The following is a 23,630-nucleotide window of genomic DNA, read 5'->3' as shown; positions in this document are numbered from 1 at the left end:
CATCTGAGCGTTGTTAGCTGGAGGTCGAAGTATTAGAGTCGGGGTTTTCCCGATCTGTCAGCTTTTTAACTGTAGTAGCCTGATTAGCCCTACGCACCACGTGATCTCACGTGGTGTCTCGGCTACATCTAGCGAGCTGGCTCACGACAGGATACCCCTGGTCCTCGTTCTGGCACCCACATAAGCAACATATTACTTGGGCCGCGTTAAGAATCATACAGTCAGGGACAGATCAGCCTCCATTCAGAAGGAGTAGTATGATTTATAAGCTGTTACTGAGAAAGTGATTAATGATATGTACCTTTTGTCGTATAGAGATATCGATGGAGGTTAAAGGCCTGAAGGGAAAAGTGGCGATCGGTGCTATTGAGCAGTGTAGCGCTTTCCGATCCTAGACACGTACCGTGTGACTGGTGGACTACTAAGAGATATAAAGACTGTCGAGACTAGTACTCGGCCGAAGGTGTCGGACTTGTGCTGATACTCACAGTGTCAATTAGTCGATAGTATCTAGTTAGCTGGCCCTCAGGCTCTGTTACTATCATGTCCTCCATTGAGGTATCCCAATCACGTGCATTCGCGTCACCTGCCAAGGCTGAACGCGATCCCGTGCTCCAGCTTGTCCAGCTCTGGCTCCAATGCGCCCTGCCCTCCTTACAACATCTCAGTATGTGACCATGGTGCTCTCTGAACGATATCATGACGCCGGAGCAACTGGCACCCTTTGTCAGAGATGTGATGCTCTTCTCCCCTGAAGATATTGACCGTTTGCACCGTGTTCTTTTCCGCCTCCAAGAAGCCTCGATTAACTTTACCCCCACTGCTATAAAACGCGAATACAAAGACATATGCTCAGAAAGCCATGTCTCAACACAACACGATGACCCTTGCCTGCGGTGGCTCCTTGACCTCCTCGAGATCGACCCTGACATTCCTCTCAACGAAAAATTTCTCGACGTCTTACAAGAGGCGAACATAGTGTTGACTACAGACGGAACTACAACGGATGGGGCAACCGACTACGGAGAAGGACAAGAAAGACGGGTGAACACTGCTGCTTCCATGCTTTATCGACCCCGTACATCTGACTCGATCGACTCTGTTGACGAAAATGATCCTCTCTGGCAGCAAGCTGTAACCCTCGACAACCGAAAGTTGGCATCGCAGGCGCTTGAACAATGGCGGCACAAACTGCAGCTGCAAAGAGCCGCATATTTGGACTATGAAGACCCGGCTATGAATGCAGTGGCGGACAGCTTATACCTGCGCAATCTGGCAAGAAAGGTCTTATCGCATTGGCGCAACACCGTCGCAGAAATCCGCCAAATGGACAATGTCGCTAACGACTTTCGCACGCGACGTGATGCTGCATTTTCGCTGAAGCACTGGACGTTGGCTACGCGCGAAATGCTCTTCGTCAAAGTGAGGGATGAGCGAATACTCCGCAAAACCCTAGAGAAATGGCAAGAAAAGACAGTGAGCCTCAGAGAGATGGAAGCCGCAGCTGCTGCTTTCCGCGACCGCCAAGCACTTCAAAATGTCCTGGAAAAGATGATGGTCAAGAGGTACCAAATCAAGCAAGCAGAAGCTCAAGCCGTCCTTGTGTATGAAGGGAATCTGAGCCGGAAAATGCTCCACACATGGTTGGTGCAGCTGGGGCATATTCGATTGAATGAACGACGAGCGGAGGCTGCAGCAGACTACTTTGCGAGCAAGCATAGTCTCCAGAAATGGCGGGAGAAGGCCCGACTCCGAGTTGAAGAGAAAAAAGCCGTGGAGACTCGTAAGCATGTTTTGAGCTTTACATACTTCCAGAAATGGCGAGCCGTAACCAGGAAGAGCAAGGAGGCCAAGTACGCCGAAGCATACAAAAGCATGAGAAGAAAGGTTAAGATGAATATTGCTCGAACGGCACTGAACATTTGGAGGCAGAAGGCCGCCCAGATCCGTCAAATGAATGCGACCGCTGAGGAATTCCGGGCTTGCAAAGTCGTGGAGGATGCAAAACGGACAGCCCACGGTGCAATTGTAACGATGTTCAACAAGACCGAACAGATGCAAGAAGCCAGCCTTGAAGCCGATCTCTTATTCCGCAAGAATCTTATTGAGCACCTCCAAATCTTTGGCTCGAACTGGCTCGTGCCTACTCGACAGATGCTCGAGCATCAGAGGAAAGCAGACGAGTACCGGGCGACAAGAACGGCCAGCTACGCATTGTCAATGCTGAGGAATTGGAGGAATGCGGCATTTAGAACAAAGAGGCTCGAGGAGGATGCCGATGTGTTATTCCATCGTAATGAGAAGAAGCGGGCTCTTTGGTTTCTCCAGAAATGGCGGCAGGTGTCGGCTGGCTCGAATAATGAAGAGAGAGCAAGGGAGGCTTCTCTGGTTCCAGCGACGCCGGCGGCTCGAAGGAACCAGCTGCTAGCCTCTACGACACCTGCCTACACCCCAGCTGGCGCGCTTTTTGGGAGGGATGTCCACGCAGTGGAGGACGAGGAGGAGTAATGTTTTTGGAGCTATGTGTACACGAGCTATGACTATGATACCCCCGCGAGCTGAAATGAGATTTATACAGAGACACAATGTAACCATTAAGACCCTATCACAACACTTGTACACTTCTGAGCCCTTCTCCGGGCAGCGAATGTGAGTTATACGATGAAATGTTGGGGATAAAATACCACGTGGGACACGATTCGGCAACTTTTGGGCCCAGCCGATGATTGTCAATTACGTGTCGATGACAATTTACATGGTCACTTCGTCTGATTCATAACCATTATGAACCAACGTTTCGCATTGTGATCTTGTCGATCTCAGCGTGAATTAGGTGGCATCATGTCCAACCAGACCATTGCGGATGCGGATACTCCTGATCCTTGGATGGTCGCCGCCCACAACCGCTTCTACCTGACCTTCACCTGCGGAGACCGCATCGAGATATGGATGTCGCACGACATGGAGAATTTCAGGAATTGTAAGAAAATCATCGCATGGAAGCCACCGCCCGCAACTCCCTGGGTGGCGGACATCTGGGCCCCCGAACTGCACTACCTGAATAGAAGATGGTACATCTACTTCTGCGGCGCCCACCCGGAGATCGGAAACCCTTCGCATAGAACGCTATTGCTGCGCAGTCGAAGTCAAGACCCGATGGAGACGGGAGCGTGGGAATTCCTCGGACAGATGAAAGGCCTGCCTGATCACTGGAACATCGACGCGACAGTCTTCTATCTGCAGCGCACACAGAAGCTATACTGCTGTTACTCTGGGTGGCCGCTGGGTGATCATTCAGACAGGCAGCAGGATTTGTTCTTGATCGAACTGGAGTCCCCCGAAGTCGCGCGACCAGCGACACTCACTTGCATTTCTAGGGCAGAACTACCATGGGAGAGGGCGGATGGAGGAACCCATGGCGTCAACGAAGGTCCCACGTTCATCAACATTCCCGGCTTTCAAGGAATCATCTACAGTGCCAATGGGAGCTGGACCAGCGACTACAGGTTGGCCCTGTTACAGCTTGTCGGCGATGACCCCTTGAAGGAGTCATCGTGGAGGAAACGACCGACGCCGCTGCTTGTAAGTGACCGAGCAAAGGGAGGGCCGTTCGGGCCTGGGCATGCAAGTTTCATTCCTTCTCCGTACGGAGATGGAAGGGTGTACTGCATCTATCACGCCACCGAGCATGAGGGACAAGGATGGAACAATCGCAAAGCGAGAGTCCTCAGTTTCGGGCCAGAGCATTTTCATCCCAACAGCCAACCCATGTGCTGTGCATTGTCCGTCTCTGGGCAATGGAGTGGCGGTGCCTCAGTCTCAAGCGCCGGTGGATTGGCCGGAAACATGTTTCAGCAAGGATCGCAGTCACAGCATGGTCACGGGCAACGAGCAAGTCTGATAGACAAAATTGGAGGTAAGATATTGAGGAAGTTGAAGGAGTACATATAGCCATATGTGTTGATCCGGGGGAAGGCTGTCATCTTCAAGGTCTTCACGTCAAGCCCACTACTCCATACGCCCTCCGATGCCTGGCTTCTGTGAGGTCAGTTGGAGAACCGATGGGGAAATTCCGCTTTATGTATAATATGGTCAGCTTCTCGTAATATGGAGCTCGTACCGAGTTCAGATCTGACTGCTGCTTGCTGTTGTCAACCGGTGCATAGCCGAGGTTTCCCCATTTCCCCTCCAGAAAACCCTCCATCAATGCCATCTAGACATCACAGACACCACACGTCCTTACAGATCTCTGTGGATTGATTTTCCCACCGGCCGGTTCACAACCCTGCTCGCCCCGTCTAAACATGGCTGTCAACAACTGGGTCTGGTTCGGACCGCTGTCCTTCCTGGTCGCATTGTTCGGCCTCTTCTACGCATACCCGTACCCGGTCTTGAATCTGTATGGTGGACGACTGGCGGATGCGACGATCCATACGACGCATCTGCGTCATGGCCCATTGAACAATGACAAATGCTGGACGAATCCTCGTTCGTGAGATCCCAAGCCGTGTGTGTCTGAAGGTCCAAGAGTACATGAAGAAACTGACCCCGAGGGTTCTCTTCCCACCTTAAAAACAGTTGGTAAAGCCTGCGAGGACGTCCGCATCCATCATCCGTCAGCAACTGCTTTCCTAGGTTCGTTCGCGGCCTTTGTTTTTCCAAAGCTCAGCTCACTTCACATATGAAGCTGCTGCTGTTGCTTGTGGCGTCTTCTGGACTTGCAATTTGACCACTTCCCTTTTTCTATATAGCATGCGGCTATCCCGAGACCCGAGAAGCGTTCTATCCGCCGTTGAACCGCCACGACACCATGAGCGCGGACAGCTATCACGAGTACTTTTTGAAATACGATATCAAGGTAAAGTCAAGCATGAGCATAAGCGCATAGAGCTGGCAGGAAAGACCGGGGAAAAGCTGACGAGAAATGGTCGATTCAAAGACGGACAAAGCCACCAAGCTGACAATCGAGGGCATCGATTCCTCGCACGACCTAATCTTGCATGGCATTGACATTTTTGTGCCGAAAGACGACGACTCTAAGGTATCATTTTGTTCTCTCTGAATCTTCTGTCGGCCTAGTCCCACGATTGCCAAAAAGGTGGGGGGGAACATTCGTTGACTGGACCAACGGCAGATCTACCTCTTCGCCGTCAACCACGATCGCAAAGGAGAAGCCATCGTCCTGTTCTCCCACACCATCGGCTCCGATGTGTTGACGTACGTTCGCGAATTCAAGCATCCAGCTATCAAGACACCCAATGCCGTGGCCGCGACGAGCTTGAGGTAAGACTTCCCACCCTCCATGACATTTGGGCAACGAGAGATATTGGGTGCGTTTCACGAAGGAAGAAAGGGCGCCAAAATATTTCTTCTCACTCACTCACTCGGTCGCGCGACACAGCTCCTTCTTCATCACCAACGACCACTACTTCTACGGCGGCGGGCCATTGGCAACCATCCTCCGCAGCCACGAAGACCACTGGGGACCGTGGAAATGGGCCTCAGACGTTGTCTACTGCAACGCCTCGTCGGACCCGTCGTCCCACGAGATCGACTGCAAGACCGTCTCGCCACCGAACGCCCACCCGAGCGCAAACGGCGCTCTTCTGGTCGACGATGGGAAGACACTGATGGTGAACGATGTCGTCGAGGCGACGACCACGATTTACGACGTCGACCCCGAGACCAAGACGTTGACTGTGAGGAAGAAAGTCGTACGTAATTATCTTTTTCCTTGGTCGAGTCTCCCACCTGGTTCTTTTAGCCCATTCCGTCCCGGGAAGGGATCTGGATCTGGCAAGGCGCAGATCCAACTAAGAGGGCTGACTGGCTGATTGCGCGAACACAGCAACTCGGCGCCGCGGCGGACAACCTCTCACTCATACCTGGAACAGAAGACATTGCAGTGTGCAGTAAGTCCTGACCGTTTTCACAATCTGCATGTGCATTTTTCCCTTTTTTCAGTTTTTCTTCCCACAAATGCCCCTCCCCTTCCGGTCCCTCCCAACCCAAAAGGCGGCGGACAAAAAGCCTCTCAAACTAAAAGCACAACCCAGTCTTCCCCGACGTCCTGGCCCTCAAAGCGCGCCTGAGCGGCGACCACCTCCTCGACTACGGCTTCAAGGGCGAGGCGGGCATCCTGCGCCTGGTCAAGGCGCGCAACTACGAGCCCGAGCTGCTGTACTGGGACGACGGGTCGCTGATCACCGTGCTGACCGGCGCCGCTGTGGACCCCGTGCACGGCAAGGTCATCGCCGGCGGCGTCGTCGAGAGGTATTTTATTGTTTGCGATATTGATGTCTGAGCCTGAGCTCGCAGGGCGAGGGGATGGAGGACACGGAAGGAAGAGAAGGAGGGGAGGAGGTAGGAGCGGAATTGGAAAGAAGGGAAGAAGGGAGGGAAGGATGAGACGCGAGACGCAGGACACAGGACGCGGCCCATGCGTAAGCTATGTCAAGGTACTGCTATGGGGTAGTGGGTACATACATATATCCACATGGCTACATACGGACGTATGTGTATACATGGCTAGTGCAAAACGGAGAGGAGAAGCGAACGCTCGCTCACTCGCTCGCTCGAGGGCGGTCCAAGTTCGGGAATGAATCAGACGCAAATAAAGGATCAAGACTCCCGTAACAGAAACGTCGGATCGGACTCGAGAGGGATGCTAGATCAATCTCAGATTCTAGTCTGTACCTAAGTAGGAGAGGATTCCCAACGAGTCTACACCAATTTGCCTAGCTCCGTTTTGGTTTGCTGGATCTGACAAGGTTTCGATGTATTTTTGGTCTCGTGGTCATGTGTTTGGGTATCACTTCAATTCCCTAAAGGAACAATCGGCGACCAACTGGCTCAAAAGCGGGTTGCGAATCTATCGCGGTGGTGGCATGTGTCTGGGCTCGGGATGGGGCCCTTGAGCTTGATGCCAGAGCACGACCAAGGCGGCGATGAGATGTCTTGCTTCCCTAGATCACGTCGATGTGATCACGCCAAGCTAGACCTTCTCATTCAGCACCTCCTGATCAACACCCTTGAGATGTTCCGGAACCGTACCCGGGGGATGCGGCCCTTGACCACCCTGACTCGCCCTACTGGCTCGTCTCACCTCGATACTCTCCCTGGCAGTTTCATCCACAGACTTCCTAAAATGGAGAGCACTGCCCATGCTGTCAATCCCACCTACATTGGCGAAACTTTTGGGGTTTCCCACGAGACTGTCCCTCCTGAGCACCTTCTCGTCATACGCTTCTTCGTATGCCTCTTCGTCATCCGGGTTTTGGGGGATGCCGTACACCGTGTGCGGCACGATTTGATTAGTCGGCTTCCAGATGTAGCTGGTAACGGAGTAGACGAAGATGCTGACTACAAAGCCATAGAGCCAATCAAACGAATACAAGTGTTGTGCACCCGCCGTGATTCTAGAACTGGAGTTAATGCTCCATGCCAGACCGGGCATGCAGGGGCCGATGGCGAGGAGAAATGCGAGCATAGCTCTCCAGTTGATGCCATATATATTGTACCTGTATCGACCACGAGGATCGTAAAGGGCAGGCACATCCACGTGTTGTCGTTTGACGATCCAATAGTCGGAGGCGATGATACCGGCCATGGGAGCGAGGAAGACGGCATAGCCGCCCATAAAGGCCAAAAAGGTCGTTGCAGAGCTAAGGATCTTCCATGGGACGATGACCCAACCACCAACAATAGCGGCGATGACGCAACCACGCTTGATGTTGATATACTTGGGGCATAGAACTGTCAGATCATTTGCGGCGGAACTAGGTACATTAGCATACGAAAGCGATTGATACGGCAGACTCAAGAATTCAAGACTTACATGCTGTTTGCGGTGATGTTTGTGCCAACTTGGGCAATGTACCACGAGAGCGCGGCGAAGAATGCAGCGGCACGACCGCCAGGGTTGTCCAACCAATGGTCGATAATATCCAACGGGTTCCAAAGAAACTCTCCGTAAAGAACTTTGGATGCAGACGTGGTGACAATGCCCATCACACCACAGACTGTAAAGATTGCCGGAAGGAAAGGTAGCTGAATATACTGACCGCGGGAGGTCTTCGCATATCGACTGAAGTCAGGGATGTTACAAGCCAGTGTGGCCCAAGAACCTGTGACCGAGGACATGCATGACAACCATAGCCAGGCGCGCTGGCTGCCGTGAACTGTCTCGGGCAGGGAGAAGATGGCGCCACCGCCTCCGGCTTTGTGAACAATCCAACCGAGAGTAGCCAGTGCGGTGATTGGTGCAGCGACCAGCTTGACTATGAAAAGATAGCGAAGACGCGTCGGAGGGATCAGCAATAGTGGAAGCTGAATTATCCAGAAGAGGAAATAGCTGATCATTCCCTGGGTCGTAATACCGGCATCACTGGGGAGGTGATTCTTGATGTGTGCGTACGATGGCCAGATGGCGGTCAACATGAGGGTAATACACTGTGCGCCGTTGGCACCTTGGATACCAAGCCAGAACATGGCCAAGATGGCTCGAGAGACGATACAGAAGTAACCGAAGTAGTAACCGAAGCTGGATCTGACAATGACTGAGAATGGAATGTGCAGTTTGGCGCCGATGGCACCGTTGAGGACCATAGGCACAGCCACGCAGCTGGTACCGACAACCATGATGGGAATTGCATCGCGCCAGTTTAGACCCACGGCAATCACAGAAGAAGCGGTTTCCCAGGTACCCAGATTGATGGTGTCGGTTGCCCAGTATGCCATCCAAGTCCACAAAGTCCATGTTTGGTACTTTGGGGGGACCGGGTCCATGTCCGCATTGGTCCTGGATATTGGGTCAGTCCTGACGGTTCGCCTCAGGCGGCGTGTACGCGCGCTCTGTACCCAGCATCGACTTACCATACATCTTTGGGAGCAAGAGCGGAATCTACGGATTTGGGTTAGTAACCGTGTCAGTCCACAGATCCTGGAGATGGAATTACCTTGCTTAGGGAGTTCCCATGCGCTGAGAGTGGTCGCCCTGGCCTTGACAGTCGCCCCGCTGGGGATATATTTCTTTGTTTCTGTCACGTACTTTGACATCTTGCCGGTGGCTTACAACCCGACCATAGAGTGAAAAACAACTATGTGCCGATGGGCGGACGGCGAGAAAGATATACGCGACAGGGGACCAGCAGCGTAGCGATAATCGCAGACGATATGATGCAAAGCACCTCGATGCGGGAGAGGAAGTCGGTGCTCGTAGGGTGGGAATCGGCCGAAGGTTGGGATCCACTCGCGATCTTCAAGGTCCCTGATAAGGGCCAAACCCCATTCTCTTTGGACAAGAAGAGCAGGCCTTGCAGGAGCTTGATCGAATCGTGGTTGGCGCTGACCATGGCCTAGGCCCTTTAGTGAACCCTGCACTCGTGGGAGCGCGATAAGGCACGGCAACCTGTACAGAGTATGTACCAAGGACGTATGACAATGCCGTTCTTCTGGAAGACCTCAGGTGAAGGGTCGATTATGGTTTTGTTGATCTCTTCGTTTCTTCAAGCAGGCTGTCCAAAGCGATTGGTGACGAGAAGCGAGATCTTGTTGGTGATGTCAATGGCTACAGCCGGATCGACCAGAGAAACAGAAGCGGCATCGTTCAAGAGGTATAAGCCATGATCTGGCTGAGGCTTGTTTGATCGTGTCCGTCTTTTTCGTATCTCTTGACCCTTGCGTGAGCTTATCTCTGCGCCCTGGCGAGGTTGTGCATGAGCGCTAGCGGTTGACGTAGAATGAGTGGTTCAGAGGCAAAACGGGTGGCGGCACAGCGTAGTGGCTTTTGCTGGAGTCGAAACCATGCAGAAGGACGAGGACCAGGAGCGCAAACGGCAGGCACAAGCGTGTGGTGGTTGGAAGTGGACCATTTTGACCATTGCGATAGGTGAAGATGGGGAAGTTGGGGGCTGCGCAACTGCAGAAGTGCCATGCCGGAAAAAACATCCTCCGCACCGGCTGCCGAGCCTGATGCACGCTGCGCACCACGGAGCTTCTTTTCTCCTCCTCCTCACCTTGGCTGCTTCAATCCCACGCGATACCACTTCCCACGTTTCCACCCCTGCATAGGAATGCGCCTATGTCCTCGATCCACCAGGTATCCCGTCTTGTGCTCCCCGCGCGTAACGGCTTCCTCCGGACTGCACCTGTTGTCCCAGGCAATGTGGAGTTTAATCTCCTGAGACTTCGTTTGACAATTTTGCTCTACATACTCGGTACTGACTGCTCGGGCTTATCTTTCTATCAGCACAAATTCGACCCCAAAGGGATCTCGATGTGTGCCCAGACGTTTTTATCTTGCAATCCCAGATCTACGGCACCAAGACCGAAATTGCTCCCATGTGAAGAGTCAGGTACCTATCTCCGATGTCAAACCGACTTAAGTATAGATTGAACACCAGCATCCATACCTATCTTCGGCTCTAGGACGATCCTACCCTCCAAAGTTCAAACCATAGCCAGTGCTCTGTCGACGCTGAAATTCCTCAGCTCATGATGGATCTTGCTGAGACACGGTGAGATCAGAAACCATCGGTTACTCAGCCTCGTTCGAGGTGAGTGTTGTTTCTCTGCATGCGGATCACGACTCAGCAGGCCACCAAGCATCTATCGACTTGGCATTTCATCACAAGCCTCCCGTCCCACTGTATGGATCATCTCGATTTATCCTTGAATCCCATTCCTCTTTCCGGGATTCCCGTGAACAAGCCATACCTCCCCCTCACGCTCTCAACTCTAGTCTCGACAAGTCAAACTCATGCCTGACCTCAAAGTCATGGCAAGGTACATCCCGGCGTACGTTAGATTCATACCTAGACATTGACGGGAGCCTTTGGTAACTTGATGCTTGTCGAGATTGTGGTTATCCATGTTATTCGGCTAACGTCGCGGCTCGAGCGTTCGTCGTCGGGAAAGATGTCTAGATCGATCGAGACAAGAGCGTTAGCCATTGACACCAGTGTGCCTGGTAGGTTGGTGAAGCCGCCATAACGCAGCATCTCATGGGGCCTATGCGTGGTGGTCGAGCGGCAGCACTTAGCTGATGCGCAGTCCTCCGCTGATGAAGGTCGACATGAGATGAAGTTGCTCTATCTCTGGAAGATTCTGTATCGGGGAACTAGAAGATGAAATCAGCGACGCTAGTTCCGCACGCACTTCTCCAGATGCGAGGGCGTGTCAATCAGGTAGAAAAATATTCTCGACGAGATCGCTGCGGGAGTCTCACTCGCAGCACCTAGCGTAATCTCTGCTTCGTCGCGCATCCTCTGCAATCCCCTCCCCAGGCTGGCAGGTCAGTGCTGCTCCGAATGGCGTGAAGTATTACTGGCGTCTTCGAGGACTGCTTTTCTCCTTCACGCCTTCATTGAGGGCTCTTTCAGCATTGCGCTTCGCCCCCGCCTGCCATCTCGTCAGAAACCCACCCTCCGACTTCGTCTTGGCTACGACATCTTGTGGCATACTCTTCATTATGGATACCATCTATGGAAACCGCCAGCAAATGGCCTCGGCGGGGTGTTTGGAGAGCGTTCCCGACCGTTCTGTTATCATGGTCATTATGGTTATCATGGGCTCAAGTTGACACATGGTCCTCTTTGAGAAACAGGCCTCCATCCCACTTCGACGCAGACGATGTAAATCTTGAGGAGCGGTGCTGAAGCCGGAGCTGAATACGGGAAACCAGGTTCGCCCCTACTGGTACTGGTCGCGCTTGTGGGGTGGATTCGTACACAGTCTATCGCGGAATGCAGGGTCGTTGACGGGTAACTCCTGCGGATTGATCCTAGTGATGGGGCCTGTCAAGTGCGTGTCAATGAGGGACGGGAGTGTGAACACCTCCGAAGGTCCCGTCGTCAAAGGGCAAGAAGAGTCAGAAAAATGTCGAGCACATGTACAGGTAGGTGGATGCTGCAAACACGACCATTCCTACTCTTCCACCAGGTAAATAAGCGTCAAGAAGTCTACCCAGACCTGACGAACCCCCGTTTCGTCCCGGATTAGAGGTCGGGGTATAACCTGCACAAGCACAAGCACTGGTACCGACCTCATATATTCACTACTAGAAGACAATCAAGCACATAGCGTCGCGGGAGGAAGAAGAGCCCCGGGCCGGGGGTATTCAGTGTGCATGACATGTCCTCGGTAGGAAAGAACCGAGCCGTCGAAGAGCAAGGAAAGGAAGTGATAGGTAAAGTCGACACGGTGCACGCGCGCTGGGGTCTGAATTACCAATTTCCTGTTGCCATCGCGGTTTCCGGCATGGATGGTCTAGGTAGGGACAGGGAGGAGATGGGTATATACTGCATACCTGGATACAGGTGCATTACCCATGTCCCTCTCTATACACCTACGTGGCACACACGCGTGAAAACCGATCATCAGACGAGATAGGTGGAGAATACCTCTTTCAAGAAGTATACATTGTTCTACCTATCTACTTGTTACCTATGCAGCTCTCTGTCGAGCCAGGGTCGTGGTCATGGTTCTGTTCGCCACGCCAAAACAAGTACGCTCCCACTTCATCATCAGAGACAGCCAGGCCACTTTTGAACCGGCTTAAGCAAAAGACTCGAGATGATCGGATCGGATCACGTCTTGCATGATGGTGGAGACTATATCCAGCGAGCAGGAGTCTCGTGGACCTGCACGGGACCCGAATACGAAACGGCCCGTGTCCTGCCTGTCCTCCGGTCATAGCAGGACAGGAGTCTGGCAGAGATGGGCCTAAAGAAGGAGATGGATTTCATTGGATATAATGTCTTGTCGCTCTGTCTGCCTCTTCCAAAAGCTAGAATTGTGAATCCCTCTTCGATGCGAATTGTTGGATTGCCCGAGAGGTCGAATTTCAAAGGGGGCGGTACATCCTCCCGGTCTCCACAGACGACATCATAGCATGTGAAAATCCCTGATAACGATAAGAAGGCCAAAAGAAAACACTTTCACATGCTTTACCGCAAGCCAGCTTTCAGAACAGCCATGCCCAACCCAGATTGTGCTGCTGATCGCCACAAAGCGAGTATGACATTGCATTGAACTTGATATCATTTCAACAGAAAAAAAACTACCGATTCTATGCATGTTCAGAAGAAACGCAGACCACAAATTTCTATCAAGGATAAATTCGGAGTTGGGGGAAATACACAACAGCGGATGCTGGCGACCAAAAAAAGGGCCGTGATTATCGCTTGCTCATATGAGTTGGGGGTTGCTGGATTGTTGTGGTGCTGTCGAATAGGATCCTCAGAGGACTTGGATGCCGCCGGATGGGTGGGCGATCGGATCTTGTTGAGTGTGCCGGTAGTTATCGGGGTATCAAATGCTGGGGTTGGTCAAGGTTGGTTGAATTGTACATGACTGGAGAGCCTGCGCTCCCAACGGTGGAGGCGCCGGAACAGGGCAGACCGGGTGCAGTCGATGGCGGTGCACTTATTTGCTGGTCTTCTCGCTGACAACCTCCTTGGCCTGTTCCTTCTTGCCCTGGAGAAAAGAGCTGATCCACTTGAGGACATCGGAGCTCATAATGAGGGAGGTGGTGATGACTGCCTTGCCGCCCGCCACGTAACCCTCCCCTCCGCACTTTTTGTATTCGTCCTTGTAAGTAGCGAGAGCCCAGTCCTTGGTGGTGTTTGCGGTCTCGAGTGGCCAGTGGATGTAGCTCATAACCTTGTCTTGGATGTCCTTGGTGTCGGCCTTGACAATGGGCACCTGCTCATCGAATTTGGTGAGGAACTTGTCACCGAGCTCATCAGCCTTGGCGACATAGGGTTTTGCGTAGGAGGCGGGCGTCTGGAAGTAGGGGAGGGTGGGTTTGACGAATTTGGTGTAGCCAGCATTGGTCAGCTCGATCGACTTGACACCGTAGGGATTCTGCTGGATGGTTTTGATTGAGTCTGAAACGAGGGGATAGGATTGTATATGCTGGGTACAACAGGCGATTAGCGGACGCACGATACAGAGGAGAGGTGCGGCAGGGTCACCTACCGAGAGGAAGGCAGAATGCGGCATGTCGCCATTGACTGTAGCTTCACCCATGGTGTGTTGGTTGACTGTTGAGGAGGCTGTACTTGATCAGTTATGCTCAGAGACAGAAACGACAATACGTAGACTACACAGCAGCAGTGAAGACGTCGAAAGGGGAAGCAGTCCAGCTACTCAGGGTTTCCTTTTGTTGAGAAAGGTGGGCGGAGATCGGTGGTGCGGTGCTGGGGGGAATTTGCTGCAGGAACCCAAGGCCCGATACTCACCGGATGATGTGGAGATAGCAACCAAGTCCAGGTCAATGCAGTTCCGTTACGGGACAGAGCCTGAGGGAGGAAGAAGGAAGAACAAGGATGGGAACTGAAAAGGTCAGTCGGAGCAGGGAGTGAGAGGAATAATATGCTGAATGTGACCTGGACCAAGTAGGTGGCTATAGCATTGCCTGTGGCATGCCTGGTTTCTTGTTGAGCTGCTGCTGGGGCCGCTGGCCATTAGCCATTAGCCAGTAGGCCGATCAAGAGCAACCCAATACAGAGGTGGCCAGGGAGATGATTTCATGCCTTCAGGACTGTGCATTGGTTCAGTGGCCCGACAAAGTGGACTGAAGCCGCAACGTGTGTCACCACCGCCAAGTCTAGCATGTGAAAGTCGCAGTCTGCAGTCTCCGAACCACCCACTGCACCTCCGACTGCGTCTCTCCTCCTCCTCCTCCTCCTCCTCTTCTTCTTCTTCTTCTTCCTCCTCCTCATCCTCATCATCCTCATCCTCCCGCTGCTCTTCTCCAGCTGCTACTGCTACTGCTACGCCCGCAACACGTTATCCATTTATCGACTCTCCCGGATCCTGGATGAATAATACTATGGATCGATATTTGGGTGCATGTGGAACGGTGCACAGCACTGGCAAGACCAACTGACCACGGCTAAACCACTAAACCATCCTTCGCTTCTCCCGCTTCCGACTTGTCGTCTTATCCTCTTTTGTCTCTGGTCATGTCTGCTAACTTCCTCCCCCTGCAGTCCCCATGTTCGTGGAAGCTCCTTCACCCTCCCAACCAATCGCGATATTTACCTCGCCACATCCCATCACATTGTCGGTGGCTTCACACCACCTTCGAGAATCCGGATCGGCTGCCTGGAACGCCTCGTCGATTGTGGCAATGACATATCTCTCCTGATGCTTGAAACATTATGCCGACCTCGGTCTGGTGTGTTTACTACACGGCTAACTGGGAACATCGATGCTTGTTTCCGTCCTTATCAGACAAAGGAGAAGGAGGTGGGATGACAATCTGCGTTTCGCGGCGAGTTAGCATTCTCTAGTCCATATCCTTGCAGCCTGTTGTAACAAGTAGAGCCTACGACCCCTCTCCTCCGCACAATCTTTGTCTGACCCGTCCCGCTTCATGCATCAACGATCCTTTTTCCCGGGGTAAGCACTGTGTTGGGAAACATAACCTTGAATGACCGGCATTTTGACGAGGTACTTGTAGACACACGTTGCTGCCTCGTTCCGAGCGATGTGTAGGTAATCGGATTGCGACGCCCGGGGACCGCATTTGAGAAAAATAAATCACGCTTCCTGTGTCTGATCAAACAACAGCCTGGGCCGAACGGCAATCAATGTGACGAGCATGTCAGAGAAATTGCGACCTGCATGCATGATGCATTTTTACTTTTTTCGTTTCTTGCATGTGAAAATGGGCCCGGCGGGTTGTGGGTTTCCTGCGGGTTCTAAAAACGGCCTTGCATATGTAGGTATGTACTACTAGGAGGTAACAAGTATGCATGTGGGTATGATATGGAGGGCCTCACAGAGTGTGTACCGAGTATATATCTCTCTTCTCCCCCCTGCCCTCTGTCGTTTCCGGTAACGGTAATAATCTAGATCGATCTATATTCCGAAGCTTCATCACTTCACCAAAGCGACAACAGCCGACACGGCAATCCCCGAGGTTGGCTTCCCCCGTCACCGCGAGCACGGCCGACGGGAATGTAAACATATGTACCGAGCAAACACCCACGTGCCGAGTATATCTACTTAGTAACACACGCCACCAAAGTGACCATCGACATTGGCCATACAGCAAGTAGCTAGCTACGTGCACGATCTGCGTGGTACTGGGCAGTTGGACCCTGGGCCCTAGGGCCTGGACGAGGACGAGACATGTATACAAGTACAACGTAGCAGACAGATAGACATGTGGCTCATGCGTGAAAACTGTTCGGATCGAAGGGCGCTAAGCATGTGCATCGTGCATCGTGCATTTCAATCACAGAAATGAGAATGAATGGCACATGTCACTCACTGTCAGGCCCCTCGACCGATTCATCCTACCTATCCTACCTATCCTGCGTAATATCGCCTCTTTGTGTCCAATCTTTTGGGCTTGGTGCTTAGTGGCTGTGATAATACTCCGCACCCGTGTCGCTGGAATGGACGGACTGGGGAACATAGAATGCTCAACAATTTCTCTAGGGAAAAGCTCACTTTTGGTCCACCTAGTGTACAGGACGGGCCAAGGACGGCAATGTCTGATTGACAAGCTTTGCCGTGCCCTTTGTTCACCGGCTCACGTCACCTATCTTCTCCAATGCCAATGTCGCCTGTGCTTGGTCACCCTGTATCCCTGACCCCCGCCCCATGCAATGCAATGCTGTGCTACCAACTCAGGGTGTGTATTCGTACATCTGACTGAGGAATCGCAGGCCAAGCGAGATATGCTCTGGAGTGTTCCATCTTTTGCCTGTAACCTTGCGTCGCCTTTCAAAATGACCGACTCCATTCTCATCTTCTTATCATCTGCCCCATCCACACGTCCCATGCACCTCCACGTCGAATCCGTCTTCGGCATGGCTGATATGCCATGCCCTTTCCCCGACAAGATCGCATGATGACGTCGAGCTTTTCAATTTTGGATCGTCTCAAACCCCGCAGGAACTTTCCAGCCGTGGTTACGACACGCACGGAGGTACGCTACAATGGCCTCTCCAATACCATAGTCAGAGCCAGGTGGATGGGCAAGCCTCGCAGGGCGCTCTGTATCACAGATAACTAGCCGCACTTGAAGCAGGAGGCTTTCAACTGAGAGGCTTGCGGACCATCCGTTGTTTGTCAACACCTCCATGCACATTGCACCTCCCTCGGTGACGTTCCCACCTCCGCCTCGGTTGAAGGGTAGGAAGCGAGGCTTGACCACTCGAATGAACGGGGGACTGAAAGGATACTGGCTGGTGAATCGCATCTCCATGACAATGACGTCACTCCCGCATCTTTCATGTCCTTGGCCAAGGGCAAATCCTTTGGAAAGCTGTGGAGCTCCACGATCCATTGATACACGTTGCTGATCAAGTTGCGGCCGATGTACCATCCGAGTGTGGCCGGCGGGGTGCTTTCCTGCGTCTTCAGAGCGTCTCTGAATAGACCCATGAGCGCCGTACTGGCTATCGGCGTAGCGTCCTGAGGCGCTTCCATACACGTGATATCCCTGATGTCCAATTTGCCAGGTACAAAATCTGTATCTAATGCTGCCTCTGCCGGCCGCTTTTTGCCACTGGCGCACAGGCTTTCAGCAGTAGCATCAGATTCATGAAGCCCGAGATCATACTTCTGATCTGCATCTTGAAGCAGGGCCAAATCATCCGCATCCGACACTACACTGTCGCCATCGTCTTCTCGTTGCTCGGCCGTCGCCAGGTCCGTTGTCACAATCCTCTTGGTACGCTTCCCGCGAGGGGTCGCGGCCGATTCGATGCTGTTTCCAGGTCGTCGAGCTTTGGAAATAGCAGTCATTGGAATTGACAGTACCTCACACGCTTCGTTGTAAGCCCGTCGGTTTGGATCCTGCTCATAGATTTCAACTGCCAGGTCGCGACGAATGGGTGCATCCTTGGTCTTAATGAATAGATATCGCGTCTGAATCCAGTCAACCTTAGGCACCACATAATGCGGCACGGTGGACGTGAATTGCTCAGGGTCATTCACCACCTCTTGCAGGGAAAGCACCTTCTCAATTTTGAGCAAAGAACCTTGCCAGCTGCAATTGCTGTGAACAACCTCGTACGTATACCCCAAGCTTGTGGACGCATGCGGGCTCATGTAGACCCCATTCCCATATGATCTGCCGTGGAGGATGTCATCATATTGGAGGCCCTGTCGGATGATTGAATGCCAATTACCCATTGGACTTCCGTGCCATGCAAAAAGAGTCGGATATTTGGTTCTAGTGGCTCGAGCATGCCGCTCTACGCTTTGGTTGAACCGCTTTTCTTTGTCCGGAGCCCCTTGAGCGAAGCGAAATTGGATCCAAGACGCCATTCCTCCAACACGGTCTTCAGCCTTTCCACGGATTTCGCAGCCAGTCTTGCCGTCGATGTCGTCGACCTGGAAGATGCAAGACCTATTGGACGCGACAATCCAACGGAGAAGATTCACTGTTGACTCTGGAATCCGGTCAGACCATGCTTTCAAGCTGAACTCGTGACTCTTTCCTTGGCCCCCCAGATATTGATGCATCTCTATCACGTCTGGAAGGGCATCTAACAATGTCATAATAGCACCCTGCTGGTGTTCTTTAACGAGGTTATCAAAGTTCTTGTCGTACAGGTAGCATTCTGCGTTGAGGAAGTCGCCGTTCTCATTAGCATCTTTTGTGGCACAGCCGAAAATCCTGCAATGTTCTGGTAATGGAACCGACACTGGTTCATGGAGCCAAACGTCAGGCAGGTCGACTCTCATAACCCGGCAATGGGCTGCTGCGCCAGCCTGGCGACAGAGGAGGACAATCCAGTCACCAGACTTGAGATTCTTAACTGCTGATTCCTTCTTTTCGTCATCTGCGACCACCAAGCACCTCAAGCTCATACTCCACAAGCATGCAAAGGACTTTCTGACGTAGGAGACCTCACTGAAACGCGGTATGACGGGCACCATCAAGTTCATGCCAATGGGGAATTCTTTGATTCTGCCACTACGAGCAGCTGCGTAGCAAAAGCTGACCAAAAGGTCGACAACGTATGGTTGGGCCATGATTTCCCATTCCAGGCTAGGACCAAAGCCAAGCGACATGTATTGGTAGAGGCAGAGGGGCTTCAAGCAGACGTATGGTTTCAAAGCCTCAAAGGCGTCGTCGACTCGGTAATGGCACACGAGACAGAACTCCGTGCATCGGATAAAGTGTCTCAGGGCGAACTGCATGATGATCAGGGGCAACGAAGCCTTCGCAACTCGTTCTTGGCGCATGTGGTCTGCAAGGACTATCGGGGGAAGATTGCTCGCGTTGGCGTCATCACTACAACGATAGGGTGTCATGTCGCCAATGATCGAAGAGGACGATGTCGCTTGTATCTGGTTGATGTATTTTTCTGCGCCCAGCCAGGTGAGATCGTACAGCTGTCGGGCCGAGATGATCTTGAAGACACGCTCTTCAAGCAACTGGTTGATTGCGTTGCCGATGAACAGTCGTTGGAATGCAGGATCATCCTTTGGTATAGTGTCGGCATTCTTATTTGAGGTCACATTGTCCGGCTTTATGTATTGATAGAGAGCCAGGACTTGGGGCAGAGGAGGTTTGTAATGGTCACAAAGTCCCACACGCATATCCATGGAATTCGACAGTTCCTGAGCGTCGGTAACTCTGGTTGCATCACGATAGCCCCCAGTGTATCTGATCAGCAACAGGAAGTAATGCTTTCGCGGTATATTCCAGGCCTGCAGGGCTTCGTCTGAGAGACCAAGCTTGGAAACTCGGATTGAAACACATAGGACGCCAGAGGAGGCGATGTTTCCGAAGACTCCAACGCGGAAACCTGAATTCTTGAGGGTCCTAAGATCAGCACGTATCTTTTCCATCTTCTCTTGGGAACCAGCTGATAAGCTGGTGGCGTGGGCGCGCCCTGCACTGCGGGGGTCAAGTGCAGCCAGACCAAAACATTCATCATCAGAAACACCTTCCAAAGTCAAATCAAAATCATCGTCCGCCATTGCCTGGTCGGCCAGGGTGTTGTCTTGCGCAGACTCCTTTGTAATGGCCGCTGTCAAAAGTTCTGATACTTCAGTCAACAAGTTAGGAAGAGGCTTGCCATGGGCATTTTCGGTGACTTTTTGCAATGTCTCTGTGACGATGGGATCGAGCGAGTTGTCCTTGGTGGATAGTACAAACGAGTTGCCATCTGGATATTCTGCTAGATCGTTGGCAAAAGCTTCGACGTGGACTTGCAAACGGTGACTGTCTGGATAGACATAGTTGAAGGCCACAATGCCATCCTCTGGACTGTGAATACTGCAGATGTTGTCGATCCCTAGGAGGCTGGCTTCGTCCAAGTGACTGAGGAAGAGCTTCCGGCCCATAATGGGCAGAGAAGGGGTCCGTTAGACGGATCCGAACAGTGAGAACTCGGCTTGAGGATCCGATAAGGGGATAGACATGAAATTTACGTAGCTAACAGACTCACCGAGGGAAGAGCAAGATTTGTCTCAGTTTTTCCAGGTAGACATCACCTTGTGAGATGCCGTTAGGGGAGATAGAGGGGAGGGAGAGAGTTGAGAGAAGAGAAAGAAGGGAAAAGGCGCTTGAAGTACGGGCAGGAGAATCAAAAGCGTGTGAAGAATGCTCAAGTGAGGCAGCCCTGCAGTTATCATCGCCAACACAGAGATCGTGGGCCAGGTGATGTCCAGTGAAGTCGAGGGGCCGCAGCGTGTTAAATGCAACCCGCGTTTTCTAGGGTGCAGCGCAAGTATAGCAAATCCAGCGAAGGTGCAAGTCGCCGTAACCTGAATGCTGTGTCTTGTCTCAGTCTTCGCCTTCCATCATAGTTCAAACTGCTCCTCAAGGGCATCAAGGGCAAGTGAGACTGCCATTTTAGTCTTTTCCTACCTGTCGGCAGCCTGCTTTGTGGACGGCCTTCTGCTGGCTTGGTCATTGGTCTCACAACAACAAATTTCCAACCTACTGCATATATATTCTTTGACAATATTTGGAAACTATGAAGAAGAGAGATGGAAGAGCTGGCCAGGAGACGCGTTTTGGAGAAGAACCTGGCCTCGCCAAGGGCAAGTTGGTTGATCGGTGTATAGTTGTTCCGAGCCGACAGCGATGGTCACGACTACGAGGTGACGGGGTGACGAGTCTTGGGAACTTGCTGATGACCTTTCTTTTCATTAGAATTTCCCACAACATTCATTGTCCCCAGCAGAGAAGCATACCGTGTACAACATGACATGTCCTGATCATAATTAATTACTGGAGGAACTTTGAACAATCGACTTAGAAAGTCTAAGGCGAATGGGGCTCAGACGCATTCTTGAATTAGCACAGGACGGCTTGAAGGTGTGAAAACTGGTCACAGCTTGGTCTTCAAGACCGAAATGCCTTCTCGCTTAGACAGCGAGGAGCACAATACGCAAAATGACGACGGCAGTGGATCTATGCTTGCAAAGCTCAGTCAGCCTCAGTTTGACCCCGTCGACTTTCTGAATGACTCGCTACCCAACCTAAATCTGTCATCCCAGACCCAGATCTCAAAATCGGGCCGGTCGACGCAGATTCAAAGTGCCTCTACCGACTCACTTGCGCTACTCTCATCTCTTAACACGATCAGTATTCGTGCCTCCTCGGAATTGACATCCTTAACGGACGAGATCATCCGCAGTGGGAACCGTCTTGCCTATGAAGTAGAAGTCCTTCGTGGTGATGTGAACGGATTCCACGATTTGTTGACCGAGTCGTTGCGAGATGATATCAGTCAATTTGTCAAGAACGACGTGGCTGGCAACGAGCCACCAGTCTTGAGCTCGGTGGGTGACAGTGATGACACTTTGCAAAATGCGGGATCGGAGGACGAGCCGGACTTCATGACTCGACTGCGGCTGCTAGGCAAGGTTAAAGCACGTCTGGAGTCTGTGATTACGGTTTTTGGAGAAGCAATGAAATGGCCGATACCACCCTCCGAGTTGTCCATGGCTTCGTCTCTCATCTCAGTCTCTTCACCTGAACTGGGGATACAGAGTACAGCAGAAGATGACAAGGCACGCGAGGTATTGAAATCTATTCGGGCGGAAATCGACGATCTACTGGGACCAGAGTCGGACGGCTATGCCGGTCTGGAGGCAGCATTTCACAGAATAGAAGAATACAGGCAGTTGGCAATACTTTGGAAGGGCACGGGCGAAGAAAAGGCCAGACTGAAGTTCGTCGATTCGTTAGCCAAAACGGTGGAAGACAGAAGGAAGACGCTGGATGCACAAGGGAGGGCTCGGAATGCGAAAATGGCTAATTCTGCACGGTCAAGCTCCGCCGTGGGCAGAAATCCGAGAAGTTCAACTGAAGGAAGTGGCGGTGCGGCTGGACTGTTCCGGAACCTGCAACGCTTGAAAGATGATTTGTATCTCGAATGAGCTCTGAAGCCCTCGATCGCACTAAAACCAGCAGATCTTCACAATGACATTGAATTGTTTTCATTTGGGCCGCGTTCCCGTCATCCATTGCAGCCCTGCCGGTGCAGAGATCAAGTCAGCTCCAACAAACCTTTGCTGCAGTGGGTTATCTGAAAACCGCCTGAAAATTGGGGCTGGTTAATCGACGTTGCAACCATTCCTGCCTCCCGCAGACCGCACGTCTAAAATCCCCCTGCGGATTGTCGCAAAATGCTTGTTCGCGGACATAAAGCACATTCCCACACTCAGAATCTCAGAGGAGTGAAGAACCATCTGTTCTTGCCGCTCAAGTATCTCTCCTCCAAGGCCTTTTTGACGTTCTTCTTCGCATCTTCTCTCTGTGAAACCTCCTTGAATGTGTCGTTCGAAAGCACGTTCTTCAATCCCTCAAGTTCAAGTGTGTACCGCGTGGGCATGATGTGATTGTAGTTGATCATTTTGATGAAGGGCTTGACCTTTGATCGCTTCTCCATTCGCTTCTTGCCCATGCGGCGAGTGACTTTGGAAGGGTAACGTTCAATGCCTGCGACCAGGGCGTAGGAGAATGGATGCTGTTTTGTGCCGGAGTCTACTGGCTGGATAATGACAACCTTTAGAGAAATTGTCAGGCCTCGGATTCTTTTCACGTCATTGAGTCCGTTCTCTCTTCCATACCTTCTTTCCAGCATACCGGCCTCGAGTGATGATGGCCACGCGGCCGACCTTGAGAACTGTGCTATGCGTCAATATTATCGCAAGCGATACTCCGATGCGACGAAACTTACACTTCATCTTGAGGTCAGACTTTCGCGCTTGAGGTCGTCGTTGAACAGAGCGGGAGAAGATAGGGCTGCAAAATTGCGTGAAGTTCACTTGCCAGGTGCTGAATTACTCAAAAATTAGTCTTGGCGGAGTAGGGTTTTCAAGGTCACGTGTATAAGCGCCAAGTCCAGAAATGAAACAGCGGTCTGACAGTGAAAACTTGGAGAGGAGTGCTCTACCAACGGCAATGTCGTCCCCTATTCGATGGCAGTACTCCGTATACTTACTAACTAGATGACAGGATGTCATTATGGCATTGTTAGTAGATAGTCTCCTGTGTGAATGAGGGCAACTTCTATTCTGATCGTCAACCAGCATTGCCAGCCTCAATTTGTTAGCCGGCCAGGCTGGCGCACACTGCTGTTGTCAGACTATGCCACTTTTCTTTTTGGAGGCGGACACGTGGCACTGCAGTATTC

At 52.0% G+C, this 23,630-nt stretch overlaps 8 protein-coding genes across 8 annotated transcripts; 4 read left to right on the top strand and 4 right to left on the bottom strand.

The window, feature by feature from the left end:
* Nucleotides 1-699: 699 nt before the first annotated feature.
* Z519_05249 (uncharacterized protein) lies at nucleotides 700-2,508 on the top strand (the record flags this gene model as incomplete). Its single annotated transcript, XM_016762990.1, has 1 exon — nucleotides 700-2,508. One exon carries the CDS (start codon nucleotides 700-702, stop codon nucleotides 2,506-2,508), a length of 1,809 nt encoding a protein of 602 aa, XP_016620603.1.
* Nucleotides 2,509-2,841: 333 nt separating this feature from the next.
* Nucleotides 2,842-3,951, top strand: Z519_05248 (uncharacterized protein; the record flags this gene model as incomplete). Its single annotated transcript, XM_016762989.1, has 1 exon — nucleotides 2,842-3,951. One exon carries the CDS (start codon nucleotides 2,842-2,844, stop codon nucleotides 3,949-3,951), a length of 1,110 nt encoding a protein of 369 aa, XP_016620602.1.
* Nucleotides 3,952-4,304: 353 nt separating this feature from the next.
* On the top strand, nucleotides 4,305-6,304 carry Z519_05247 (uncharacterized protein; the record flags this gene model as incomplete). Its single annotated transcript, XM_016762988.1, has 8 exons — nucleotides 4,305-4,488; nucleotides 4,579-4,635; nucleotides 4,752-4,858; nucleotides 4,940-5,041; nucleotides 5,135-5,283; nucleotides 5,402-5,714; nucleotides 5,765-5,912; nucleotides 6,057-6,304. The coding sequence occupies 8 exons, from the start codon at nucleotides 4,305-4,307 to the stop codon at nucleotides 6,302-6,304; spliced, it is 1,308 nt and encodes a 435-aa protein (XP_016620601.1).
* A 690-nt stretch (nucleotides 6,305-6,994) lies between these two features.
* On the bottom strand, nucleotides 6,995-9,057 carry Z519_05246 (uncharacterized protein; the record flags this gene model as incomplete). Its single annotated transcript, XM_016762987.1, has 4 exons — nucleotides 6,995-7,778; nucleotides 7,838-8,800; nucleotides 8,875-8,902; nucleotides 8,958-9,057. The coding sequence occupies 4 exons, from the start codon at nucleotides 9,055-9,057 to the stop codon at nucleotides 6,995-6,997; spliced, it is 1,875 nt and encodes a 624-aa protein (XP_016620600.1).
* Nucleotides 9,058-13,425: 4,368 nt separating this feature from the next.
* On the bottom strand, nucleotides 13,426-14,031 carry Z519_05245 (uncharacterized protein; the record flags this gene model as incomplete). The annotated part of the gene is made up of 2 exons (XM_016762986.1): nucleotides 13,426-13,917; nucleotides 13,981-14,031. The coding sequence occupies 2 exons, from the start codon at nucleotides 14,029-14,031 to the stop codon at nucleotides 13,426-13,428; spliced, it is 543 nt and encodes a 180-aa protein (XP_016620599.1).
* A 3,060-nt stretch (nucleotides 14,032-17,091) lies between these two features.
* Z519_05244 (uncharacterized protein) lies at nucleotides 17,092-20,325 on the bottom strand (the record flags this gene model as incomplete). The annotated part of the gene is made up of 1 exon (XM_016762985.1): nucleotides 17,092-20,325. One exon carries the CDS (start codon nucleotides 20,323-20,325, stop codon nucleotides 17,092-17,094), a length of 3,234 nt encoding a protein of 1,077 aa, XP_016620598.1.
* A 1,017-nt stretch (nucleotides 20,326-21,342) lies between these two features.
* On the top strand, nucleotides 21,343-22,371 carry Z519_05243 (uncharacterized protein; the record flags this gene model as incomplete). Its single annotated transcript, XM_016762984.1, has 1 exon — nucleotides 21,343-22,371. One exon carries the CDS (start codon nucleotides 21,343-21,345, stop codon nucleotides 22,369-22,371), a length of 1,029 nt encoding a protein of 342 aa, XP_016620597.1.
* A 284-nt stretch (nucleotides 22,372-22,655) lies between these two features.
* On the bottom strand, nucleotides 22,656-23,181 carry Z519_05242 (uncharacterized protein; the record flags this gene model as incomplete). Its single annotated transcript, XM_016762983.1, has 3 exons — nucleotides 22,656-23,000; nucleotides 23,065-23,120; nucleotides 23,175-23,181. The coding sequence occupies 3 exons, from the start codon at nucleotides 23,179-23,181 to the stop codon at nucleotides 22,656-22,658; spliced, it is 408 nt and encodes a 135-aa protein (XP_016620596.1).
* Between the last annotated feature and the right edge of the window lie 449 nt (nucleotides 23,182-23,630).

The sequence above is a fragment of the Cladophialophora bantiana genome (assembly GCF_000835475.1).
Source record: "Cladophialophora bantiana CBS 173.52 unplaced genomic scaffold supercont1.7, whole genome shotgun sequence".
Taxonomy (NCBI): Eukaryota; Fungi; Ascomycota; class Eurotiomycetes; order Chaetothyriales; family Herpotrichiellaceae; genus Cladophialophora; species Cladophialophora bantiana.
Note: the sequence above shows the minus strand (reverse complement) of the source record. Positions and strands in the feature narration are given on the sequence as shown.